The 12,440-nt window shown below is 45.8% G+C and overlaps 1 protein-coding gene across 8 annotated transcripts in view; it reads left to right on the plus strand.

The window, feature by feature from the left end:
- Positions 1 to 4,224, plus strand: part of pard3bb (par-3 family cell polarity regulator beta b) — a 118,987-nt gene extending 114,763 nt beyond the window's left edge. For all 8 annotated transcript variants that reach the window (XM_029834790.1, XM_029834786.1, XM_029834793.1 and 5 more), the window contains 2 exons: positions 489 to 695; positions 779 to 4,224. In XM_029834790.1, the coding sequence (XP_029690650.1) occupies positions 489 to 695; positions 779 to 890 (319 nt within the window). In that variant the 3' untranslated portion in view covers positions 891 to 4,224. The remainder of the gene's footprint in view (positions 1 to 488; positions 696 to 778) is intronic.
- Positions 4,225 to 12,440: the final 8,216 nt, after the last annotated feature.

Here is a 12,440-nt window from a genome sequence, read left to right on the forward strand (position 1 = left end):
TTTGCGCGCATGTTAACCGAGCCCTCCCCGACTTCAAACTGTCACATGTCACTTATATTTTGTTGCTATGTGATCTTTGGCAGCGATGGGCTGTCGGCCGCCTGTTTGCCCGTGTCCAGACTCGCCGTCACTTTTGTTGGCTTTGGTTGGATCTTTTAGTCGCCGCATTTTCCAGACAGAAACACCAATAATTATGTTTCTTTTTTTAAAGAAGATATGAGCTGGGAATCACTAATGATCTCAGGGCTGGTTTTATGATTTCGGGCTGAGCAGGAGGCTAAAAGCACATCTATGTATAGCATTTAGCAGGTAAATCATCTTTATGTCACGGGTGGCCCCGCACGACCTGGTGGTTTTATAGTTTTCTATATTTATCTTGCAAGGAATGAGAAAAATGTATGAGCATGAAGTAGGTTTTAGCTTTTAAATGAAGATATTTTAATCAGCATCCTTCTCAAACGTGTCATTTTTAAATTTCTCTTCTCCAGACGAGGTCCGTTGGAGGTAGCCGAGTACCCCATGCAGTCCTGGACCGGCCATTATCCTGGACCCCCCCAGCCTCAACCAGGTTACCCTCAGACTCCAAACTACCATAATAACAGCTCCCCCTCTTATCCAAACTACCCACCGGGGCAGGCGTACGTGAGGCCCGGTGACCCTCGTAGCATCGACTCAGGGTACTACCCACACCCAAGGTACCATCAGGTTACGATCACTGAATAATCACCATCATTTCTAGTAATTACTGTTCAATGAATTCTTGATTTGATCCTCTCAGCCCTCAGCAGAGAGGCCCTTTAAGGCAAGATGTGCCCCCGTCTCCCACCCCTCCACGTGGATTGCGGTACGACACTATGACACGCGGAGCCGGGGGCGGGGCTTACAGGTAGGAGCCCGCTGTGGATGAAGATTAGCCCCCAAAACACCGAAACCCTCCCTGATTCACACGGTCGATCGCTTCCGGAGGGTGTTCCGTGAGTTTCCAAGGAGACGGCGTCTCACGGTTCGGACTAGATTCCTGCAAAAAAAAAAAACAAAAAAAAGTCATCTACATCCAAGTGCTAATAACAGCAGAAGGATTTCTGAAGTGTTCGAACCCGTCAGACGGGTTTTATCACCTGCCGGATCAAACCCAAACAGAAGAACATGTTGACTGCAGCTGCGCAGGACTCCTGCAGCTCTCCAGCTAAGCGGAGTTGCAACCTCTTAACGACGTCCTTTAAATTACCGTCATTATTGAACGCCGTCTGCGTTGTTTGAAGTGTTTGGTTATACAAAGACCGGCGAGGTAAAGGGGGTTAATTATAGAGAGGCCTTCCGCATGCATAATATCTTGTTGTTTAAAGCCACTGAAATTGCTTCGAGTCTCGCGCAGCATAGAATTAGCCGGGTTTTTACCGTTCACAATGCTCTGATTAAACGCTGCCTTGGAAGACTTAATGCCGCCTGCAGAGGGAGGTGGGTCCAATCTAACGGGAAGAACACGAGACCTTCTGCTGTTGGTCCTGTCGCCGCTGCATCGCCAGGTTAAATCGACACCTTGTTTGGGAGTGTCGCAGTGGTCAGATGTTTCACATGCAGTATCGTTTTAAATTATGAGCACGCGAACAACTAAACTGCACTAAAGCACGTTAGAGCAGCGAGTTTCTTATTCTTCTAATAATGCCACAATTGCCTTTTTTTATTCCAAAATATTGATCCTGTATTTAGTTTCTCAGATCACATCCATCTGCTTCGGGACGTCACGTGAAGCGGCCTGGATGTGTGCCAGAGGTTCGCAGTCATTTCCACCTGTGAGCTCGACTTTTTTGCTCTTTCTTTTTCCTAGTTTGCGCTCCAGCAGCCATTTTGCTTTGTTAAATATCTACCACTTTGTAATAAAACTGACATCTCAGTTGAGCTGTTATCTCTTAGAGTGTGTGACAGCTGCCTTCTTTTCTACTAGGAGCAACTCCTGGTATTTATATCCAGAACAGTCAAAGCTTGGTTACCAAAGTGAATGTGTGTTCCAGGAAATGGGAACTTCTTTATCCTGAAAACATTTTATTTTTTGACATTGTATGACAAAGACTTTTTAAAAAAACCTTAAAAGGAAATCTCCAACAGCGCCTTTCAGCATTCAGTAAGTCCAGAACAGCTAGTTTTCATTGAAAGCTGTTTGGTTGTAGCATTTTGAATATCACAGAAGCGCACATGTGACATCATGGTGCTTTAACATGATGAAATGAGAGAAATTCTTAAAGTTTTTTAGTGTTTTATATAATGTAAGCCACTATAGCATGTTTGCTAATTTTACTTCCATGGCAAACGTGTTGAAGCAGAGCGGCTGAAGCGTCGTGCACGTCCGCACCGTTGAGACAGAAAAAGCCTTTCATTTCCCTGGTTTCGCCAACCTCTCTGGTTTGACTCGGCGGGCTCTTCTCCGCGATGCCGGTGTACATTGCGGGCTGTAATTTGGACATGATGGATGTTCATTTTCCATCTCTGCGACCTGGCGGTGTGGGCGTGTGCTGAAGTGCACGTAAGTGCTGTCAGAAACATCAGTTGAGTTTCAGAGTGCTCCTCTCAACGTGCCATGTGCATTTAGCCACTTCCAAAACCACCAATTAAGTGTAGCTGAGAGCTAACCTAGCTTAACAATTCAGTGTTTTAATCCACAGAGCTCAGCAGTATTAATTTCAGCTGAGGTTGAATGTTTCAGGAGCTGGGTGATCACATTTCTATTAACATGACCGAAGTTCCACTGAAGCCAATGTTAAAACCAGCTGGAAATAATATCATGTTCCCGTCTCCTCTGCGTGTTTGAGGATGGCCGAACATCAGAGGAGGAAAATAAAGATGCACAGAAGAAAAGAGCGTTTGAGACAAACCCGATAATCGCCTGAAACTGACGATGAGGGAGGTGGAAGGAAGGGTAAAGGAGAGAGGTCGGGGCGGTGCTGTGACCCCCGGTGAACTCCTCCTCGCAGTGGCTCGATCCAGAGAGCCTTCAAAGAACAACAGAGTAGAGGAAGTACAAAAGTTCACCGCAGTAAGGCAGCTGATGCGGAGTAGGAGGTCGGTCACAGGGTGGACTCGTACTGTCTGAATGTAATGAGATTCAGGAAAAAAACTATTTTTAGATTTGGCGCGAGCATCACTCTTTAGCTGTAGTCTCTTAACAAACTTACCCACAAAGTATTACTGAAGGAAGTGTAGCAAAGCACCTCTGTAGGTGAAGTCAGTGGAGAGAAGTGACTTAACGATAGATGTAAGATGGGGCTGACAACATGAAAAGATTGCTCAATGGGGCGGAATGTTGGGGAAACTGTCTTCCTTGTATGGAGATGAAGGGATGCCCTGTTAGTGCCTAATGAAGCTCAAACAAGGTCTGCAGACACAAAGGTGTCTTATAAGCTGCTTTTCCACCAATATTTGCAGGAACCTTTATTATTTAGTTAATCTGGGGATGGATCTGGTTGGTGTTTCAACTCAAAGTTCCAGAAAATGTGTTCAAATCAAAGCTGATGACATATGAAAGGGTAAAAGGTCTTTAAAAGATTGAATAGTTTCTTCAACTTAAAGCAAGATTATTTGATCTTTTTAAGACTCGTGATCTGTCGACGCAGCGTCCTGTCAGCAAATAGGCTCAAACGAGCCTGGACCGCTTCATTCCTCCACCTCAAAACACAACGTGAGGCTGCAGAAATGAAGCAAAGCCTGCAAGTCTGTTCCACCAATCAGGGTTCTTCAGCTCATAGCCCCGCCCCTCAGGAACTTTAAAAGCCTTACCACTCGATTAGCTACTTTCTGAAGGAAATTCTGGGTTTGAGGGAAAGTTTAAGTGTTTTTGAAACCCTGAGTGGTTGATCGCCCCAGCTGTTGTTGCTTCTGCCAGTTCCTCATCCTCGATCATGTGATCATGTGTGCAGGTCAGTTTGGATTTGCAGACGTGAAACGCCCATTTTCTGAGGATTGCTCTTTGTCTTTTAGCAGCCTCGTGTGAATTGCACAAGTTGAAGGTACTTTAAGGTACTAACGTATGAAGGAACCAGCTAAAACCACTTCTGGCTTAGAAATCTTTCTTTTTATTAAACTACATAAATCCAAATGTTACCAAATCTCTTGTTTTGTAACAATAGTTGCTTTCCTACTTTTTTATATTTGTATATACATATATATATATATCACTTCTCTTTTTCATTAAAACATTCATTTGAAAGCAAATGGCTGCAGATGTCTTGTTTTCGATGTTCTGACTATTCTTTATGCTCTAAATACGACGCCTGCCCAGCACATCGCCTAAGGTTAATTAAATTTGAGTCAGGAGAAATAATTTCCCTCATGTCGGCCATACATCGCAAGGTGAGTCATTAACATCGCCAACCCAATTTAGTCCGTCATTTAAGCAGCAGATAATTTGTACCTTTGTGATAAGATGGATGTCGGCCCCAAATTAAAGCCAGACTAATTATCAATTTGAAAAAAGGGTGATAAGGTGCGCCGATTGCGCCGCAAACTTTTTTAAGTTATTTTCTGGATGGCTGCCATCACTGTGAGGTCATATCCCTCAGATTAATAAGCATTTATTCACCGCCTGGAAAGAGCTTTCTTATTTATCAGACGTTGTAGGTGCCGGACTGAGACAGCTGTTAGAGAAGTTAGTGGTAATGAGACTCGGAGGCCAAGGGAACGTTTTATCAGTTCAGGCTTAATTAGCATATCCCAGACCTCTCAGCCAATGGGGAGAGGCAGAGGAACAGGAAGGACTGTAATTAAATTCCCCCCTGGGTCTGAACTAGTGTGTGTTTGGTGAGTGGGCTCCAAATAAAATGGGAACTAGCATGAAAATGCTGAAATCTGGTGAAATCAACCATTTGGCACCAATTTTGAGGCATGAGCCCGGACACCACCCCAGAATGTTTTCCTGTCATATATCATTGTTTCTGCGCATATAACATCAGCTACATCAGCTTAATGACTACCTGCTGACCGGAGGCCATTTTCCGTATGTTCCGGCTCCAGGATGGAAGGAGGAGGAAATGAGAGGAGATGGTTGACTTGAGAAGGTCCTCTCCGCCTCATCCAGCTCTGTGAGTATTTTTCTGTGATTGACTAGAGTCCGACCGGTAAAATCTGCGCCGGCATCCACAGAGAACCAGAGGTGCAACAAGAGGTCTGAAATCACTGTAACCAAATCAGCTAATTTCACACTGTCTTTCTGGAAATCCGTTTGCCTCCAGGAAAGATTTTAAGTCCATGCAAATCAGGCCTGCACTGTAAAAATCACGCATACATTTGTAATCATTGCCCGCAGTTGTGGGGAAAGAAAGTTGTTTCAGTGAAGTTGATTTTCTAATCAGAATATTGTTGGGTTTTTTTTACCAGAGTGAACAAACACCCAACAAAATCCCATAATCAAGTCACGTATTTTGCCCAAAGCTTCATTTCATGGGCGCTTCCACTCCCAGGAAATCATCACAAATCATGTGATCGTTAGAGGTGAGAACTTTATCTGACCCGGCGCACAAACCCGCCTGTGTTCCGGACAACTGCAGGTTGTGTCTGACAATGAAACTGTGTCACGCACCACCCACGGCATCGGGTGCGAGCGGGTCCACGTTTGGAAACGATGAGCCCATCTCAACCCTCAAAGTCTGTCTGCAGATGAATTCAGCAGGCGGCCAATTCTACTGCACAGCCACTTTCTGACTGAGTGTGTGTGTGTGTGTGTGGGGGGGGGGGCAGATTCGCTGTTTGACAGACTGTCACACAGCTCATGCTGGCTGCAACAGCCACCTCGCTGACTGACTGGCAGTGTAATTGCTCTCAAGCTCCCTCCCCAGGGCTGATTTGGCATGTTGTAATTATTAGCAGTTATTATTAGTAGTTTTAATAATCATCAAAAGCCATTGTAATTACAGTTTCCTATTATGAGGGGTTGCCTCTGTGTGTGCGCGCACGTGTGTGTGTGTGTGCTTGGTGTGGTTTTGTTCAGCGCTTGCTCTTAATGGCAGCCTCCCTTTTCTTCCATTTGATGTGTGATTGTATTTTACACACATTGTACTCAAAGTTTGTCCTGCCAGAACCGCCTTTCGTTTCCCAAACGATCGCTACAGTGATTTTCCTTTGGCTTCCTCAGTTTGACTGAGGATCCACGAAGGTCTTGAGTCTTTCTGACCGTGTTATCTTTCTGAAATGTGTAAAGCCGCTTTTGTGTTTGTTTTGGGTGAACGGAGCTTTAACATCTATGGATGGTGGCGCCGTAAGATGGGGCGACGCATGTATTAAATAGTTTAGAAGAGGTTGATTTACCTGTCGTGACGATGCTAATGCTAATGTAGGCGTCGCTCATTCGTTTTATTCCTGGTGTTTTGTTCACATCAACTGGCACCACACACATGCACATCATATACCTCTCAAACGTGTGCCACGGTTTGAGAGATACGGTACTCCACGTGCACGTGTGTGTGTTTTGAGGGTCATGGACAGTACTTTAAGGACACCGAGTGTGTACTATTAAATGGTTTCTGTGTAGAAATCGCATTTCCTCTCTCCCCTGTGTCCAATAATGACTTGTATTGAACTTCACCAGCAGCTGTTTCCCTTTCCAGACACACACACACACACACACACACACACACACACACACAACCCAGCATTCACCTTGAGACACACATGCTCACTATTTGTCCATCCCCTCAACCCAAGTAAAGAATTCAGAACGACTGCTGCAAACATGATGCGAAGTGATTGGGCCACCATGGATGTGTGTGTGTGTGTGTGTGTGTGTGTGTTTGCTTGTGTTTGCGTGTGTGTCAGCATGTCCTGTACTGTACACCAGGTCATCATGAGACTTCCAGGAAAGAAGAGAACTGACTAGTACACACACAGACACACACACACACACATAATTCAGCTATGAATGACAGAGCATCGTCTGTGTACAATGATCACAAACAAACGCAATCAACCAACTTTAATAAATAGAACAAAACCCCTTTTGTCAGCATGTTAAACAGCTAAACCTGGACATCCTCTCCCTATCTATGTCCCCACCTCATGAGCAAATGTTAATGTTTATCAGGATAATATTCCACCTGTGTGTATTTGGTACCAAGCACCGTTTTCCTTCACACATTTCTGCACACCCACATTCGAAGCCATGAGTTATAACAGAAAAACACAACACACATCATTCGCGTCTCATATTATAAATAACCTCAGCATGGGAATGCAAACATTAATGTCAGTGAGGCATTTCCAGGTGAGTGAGCTGTGCTCGTGCACTTCATCACTGTTGCAGCGCTTCGCAAATGTGTTTTGAATTCTAAATATTTATGCCTGTTTTGACTTACGTGATTTAGGTTTCATCAAAAGTGCAGGAACGCCACTCAAGCGTAGCTTCAGGTCCACACAACAGGCCGACGTGGACGGTAGCAGAAGTTCGGAGATTGTCAGGATAACTGATGAAAACAGCCGCGATGCCTTCCAGATGTTACTTCTGCGTCTTTGCTATAACAAATGATTTTCATCTATGATGTATGTGTCTGTTCTTCTCTTCCTGGCCTTCCCCCCAGGGTCCCCCTGTATGAGCCTGGTCCTGCTCAAGGTTTCTTCCTGTTAGACGGGAGTTTTTCTTTGCCACTGTTGCTTGTTCAGGGATCAGCCTCCGCCTGTCTGCAAAGCATCTTTAGAGGATCTGGACTGTAACGGACGTGTTATCGATAAAGCTGAATTGAATGAATGGTGAGAAAAAACAGGAAGTCCGGCAATCTTACCGATGCTGCTTTTGTCGCCGCGGTAACCGTCTCCCCCATCTGATTCCCTCTCTCTCAAGCAAGGATGGAAACTTTATCACCGTTACATTCATTTGGATGTGGTCTCTTTTTAAATCGTGCAACTGTTTAAACTTTTATTCTGACCTCGTTAAATGTCTCTGCTTCAGATATACCTTAGCTAATCAGCACATTTGTGCTATTTCTTTACTTTTATGGAAGTTGTCTGATATGTGTCAGCTAGCGGAGGATCAGTCGAGTCTGTCTGAGATGATCCAGGAGCAGCTTTATGGGTCCCAACTCCCACGAGTTTGAATTCGAGGACGACTGCAGCGTTTCTCCGTTGCTGGGGAGTTGCTGCTTTCTCCGCACACCCACATTTCCAGTCAGCCGCTGCGATGCTGCCGTGACACAAGCCATTTTAAGCCACCAGCCCCTGTCCCAGCACGCCCAGTCTGCAGCCGCTTTGTTTTCGTACGTTGTGTCCCTGCAGAGTTCCTGTCTGTGCAGCATAATAAGGTCACTAACAGCCAGGTCCTGTTTTGAGGCCAGACAGGATTCCTAAAAACATCACTGAAAACATAAATACGTGTGAAATAACAGGACGTTCAGACCGGGATATTTTTGGATTCACTTTTGGAGCCCAGTTGTTTTCAATCCCATCACATCCACAATTAAAATAAACACTCACCTCCAGCTGGGAACTTTCGAACACCGGCAGCTGCGGCTTTTTCATCAGTCTGTTGACGGCGGAGCTGTCGCACCTCACACTCCGTGGAGAACATCGCTGTGCTAAAGAGGGACGACTCTTTGCTTTTTATTGTAACCTGAAAGTAAAGGTTGCCCGTGCATGTTATAGCCAACACTGGAACTGGGCTAGCACAAACGATCCGTTTCTTTAAAGGAGCTAGCAGCAGTTAGCTGCTAACAAACCAAGAGGGAAACTACTGAAGAGAGCTGCGAGCTGAAGTTTGAAGAGCTCCTCAAACAGAGCTTCTCTTAATCAGGCCAAGTTTGAAAATCTTCCCTATTTAGTGAAGCAAGGATGTAAAATTTGCCTCACAGGTTCAGCTATGTCTTAGCAGGGTTCTGTCGAACGCTCAGGGCTGCTGAGCCATCAGATGGCCTGACAGCTCTGGTCTGAAACACTCGATAAGAAGATTTAGGAGAAGATTTAGGAGGAGAGCCTGTTGGTGGTGCCATACATTGATCTCGGCGCTGGCATGCGTGTGCAACGGGTGGCCAGATTCTCTCCTAAAGCCAACTTTATCCTCTGGAAGGTAGAGTCAGGCTGCGAGGACACTGAGTGGACTTTACCGGGTCAGGACCCTCCAAATGTCCAACACTGGCTGCGTTTTGGGTTTCTGAGTTACAGTCGAAATGTCAACATTTGAGTCTAAATCCTCCAGAGTCGTGCGACGATTAGAGACTGAATGAGGGATGAAAGGAAGAGTTAAGCATGGATAAAGGAGTTAAATGGATAAAGGCTGCAAGAGGATAAAGATTAATTGTTGTTTTCTCCATGAACAGTTTGGGTTTCCCAGCTCAGTGTATGTGTCGCCGCAGACCTTATTTCCTAATTTTTTTCTGAATGAACTTGGAAGATTTAGGAGTTTAGCAACTTTTTTGTTGAATTACAGACATTGTCATACAATTCAGTTATGAACTTTACTCTTGTTCTTTCCTTTCTGATCAATTAGATTTAAAGAGCGCTCACTAAAGAATTCAATGACCCCAGTTTATACTGTAAAAGCACTATTATAGCAAAGATTTGGACTTTTGTTCAGCCGTGTTTGTGCTCTTTATTCTGTCTGCTTTATCAGTGGAAATCAGACTCAGGAAATTCTATTATCACCTCCTGTTCTCATGGTGGGTAGAAAAGATAAACACAGACAGTTTGGTTAAATGGAAATTAGATGATGCTCAGTCCTCGTGTGTCGGCAGGGCGTTCAGCTGACCTTGGAAAAGGTTTGGTTCGGACCATATATGTAAAAAAAAAAAAATCAGCTTGACAGAGGCTTCTCTTGATAAAATGGCTGTTTTCAACTTGTTGACGGAAGTTGTGGAAGTTGGGGAAATCTTTTTGTTGACTGTCTTAATGTGGATCAGGTCTAAGCTCCGTGTGTGCGCTCTGGGCTGAAGAGACTTGAAGAAGACAGAGGGTTTTAGGTGAATTTGGCAAAAACCATGGACAAAGCCTCGCAGCTGATGCCAGTCCACGTTTTTGGTGTGTGCTAAGAAAGGCTTACTAGCGCCGGGCTCAGACTCTTCTCATGGAAGCTGATACAGAACTAATCCACGGGGGCTGGTGGCTTTGGAAAACCACGCGATTTGAAATGAGGCGGCAGATAGCGACACTGCTGAGCAGCGAGAAGGTCTGCGGCCTTTCTGCATGGAGTTAGCATATTCCCCGAGGCTGCATGGGTGTTCTCTCAGTTCTCCTGTTCCCTCTGACACTCCAAAAACATGCCCAAGTTTAAATTACCTCTAGATGTAAGTGAAAGGCATGTATGTGTGTGTGAGTGTGTGTCCTGTGATGGACGGGTGACCTGTTCAGGGTGTGTTACGGTGTCGGCCTCCCCGATCAGGAATAAGTAGTGACTAATAGACCATGATGGATGTATTCCAGAAAGCTTTTTAGGTAATTTAACACACACACACACACACATACAGTGTACCCATGGAGGAACATTTTACACCATTCGGTCATGAGAGAGTTCAGAGCACTACATTTGTACGAAGCATTTAAGAGCACCGATGATACTGAGAAATATTTGACAGTCAGCGGGGACATAATTAATTTTGCGGGATCCAGCTTCCAGCTCCTCTGCTCCCTGAGCCGTTTCTGAAATGCAAATAAGCTAACAAGTAAAGTGTGACATTATTCTCTCTGTCATTTCATTGTAATCTCTGTAGCAACCGTGATTTGTTCATTATTCACTTGAATTAATGTTACAATGTGATAAAAGTCCCCGCTAAATTATACAGATGCGGCTTTTTGGAGATCTGAAATGTGCCAAATTAAATAGCAACAGTGTCTTCCTGACACTGCGTTGAGCTCGGGAGAAATGAAGGTGGATATTTGCTTGCGTCACTTTGAAAAACAAATGCAAAGGAAAAAAATCCAACTACAGGTCTCGCTGTGCAGCTATCAGTGCTATCGAACACAAAGCGCTAACTCAAGCGCTAACTGCAACACGTTTCCTGCCAGCCTGGATGACACACGCGAGTTGCACGTGGTTGCTTCTTCATATTTAACTTTCAGAGTTGCCGCTCATCCCAATTCCCATCTGCATCCGTGAGCTTTGGAGAAAACACACCGCGAGTCCAATTATGAAAGCTTATTTTCATGCTCACCCAACGTTTTCGGCGACGCCTCGATGGCCTAATGGGCCCTATTTAGCACCAGCTCTGGTCTGCGTTAAAGCGCGCTCGCGGAGATCCCCCCCGAGCTTTCAGCTTTTATCCTTCACACGCACGAAAACACGTGTGTATTAATACATACACTCAGGAGAAGCTGCGCGTTCGTGTCGGAACACAAAAGCGTGAGAAATGGTTTTCACCTGGTTTGGATAGAGTTTCATCCTTTCAGCCGCGACTTTATTAGCTGCTTAAAACATCGCCACAGAGGGAGTTCCCCCGATGCTGCATTCCAGAACACGCCAGGCCTTCGCTTTCCATCCGTCCGTACCCATCAAACCGCTCTCCCCTTCCTTTCTTCCCCTCCGTCGCTCCCTCGCTCGCACTCCTGCGGGTGTAATGTTACGTTGCAGCCTGTTAACATTCCCAGGCCTCGCTGCTGAGGCTTTCCAGATTGTCCTGTTTATGCAAACGCTGCAGAGGAGCGGACGGAGATGGAGGCGGACGGGACAGGAGAGATGGAAGGTAAAATGATAAAGTGAGAACGCCCATCTGTCGCGCAAAGAAACGCAGGCGTGCGTGGATTCGGGGCGCGCCGTGTTGGTCTGTAAATTGGGCCGCGCATGTGTTCAAATGAAGGTCTTCGCACCTCAGAGGGAACTTTTGGCTCCTCTATAAACCGTAGAAATGTCAGCCTCATTAAAGGGGTCCATTTGATTCAATTGCGAGGCAGAGTGTAAATAAACGCTTTAGTCCAGTTTGTTTTCACAGGTCTCTGTGGCTCTCTCCTCTCATCCCCCACCAATTCATCAAAATCCCCTCATTCTCTTTGTTGCTGATTTCTTTCTCTCCTTCTTCCCTTTCATTTGTCACAGGCATGTTATAGCATCTCTCTGCCTCTCCTGTAGGGGGAGAATATATCTGGACTAACTGGGGAGATTCTCTGGATGAGGTTTGGTTGTTTCCCCTTTTGTGGTTCTGACGCCGTGATGGCCCTCAGACTGACACCAGCGCAAAGGCGGTCAAGCAGGGGTTAACGCTCAATTGCTCGCTCGCACTGTAGTCAGAGCACCGCTGACCCTTGCAAACCTCACAGACCGACGCGGAAACGCAGCCTGCACTCAGGAGGAAACCCACACAAACGCGGAGCCGCGTGCTCTTAAACGCGAGTGCAGATGTCACGCTCGCCGTCCCCCCCCCCGTTTCCTCTTTCCTGTGGCTGCTCGCTCAGGCGTGGTGACGGGGGAGTATCGATAGCAGGGACAGGTTTTGCAGGCCCGCCGGCCCACGCTCTCACACCCCCAGTGGCAGCTGGGGATGCAG

This window comes from Takifugu rubripes, chromosome 1 (assembly GCF_901000725.2).
Source record: "Takifugu rubripes chromosome 1, fTakRub1.2, whole genome shotgun sequence".
Taxonomy (NCBI): Eukaryota; Metazoa; Chordata; class Actinopteri; order Tetraodontiformes; family Tetraodontidae; genus Takifugu; species Takifugu rubripes.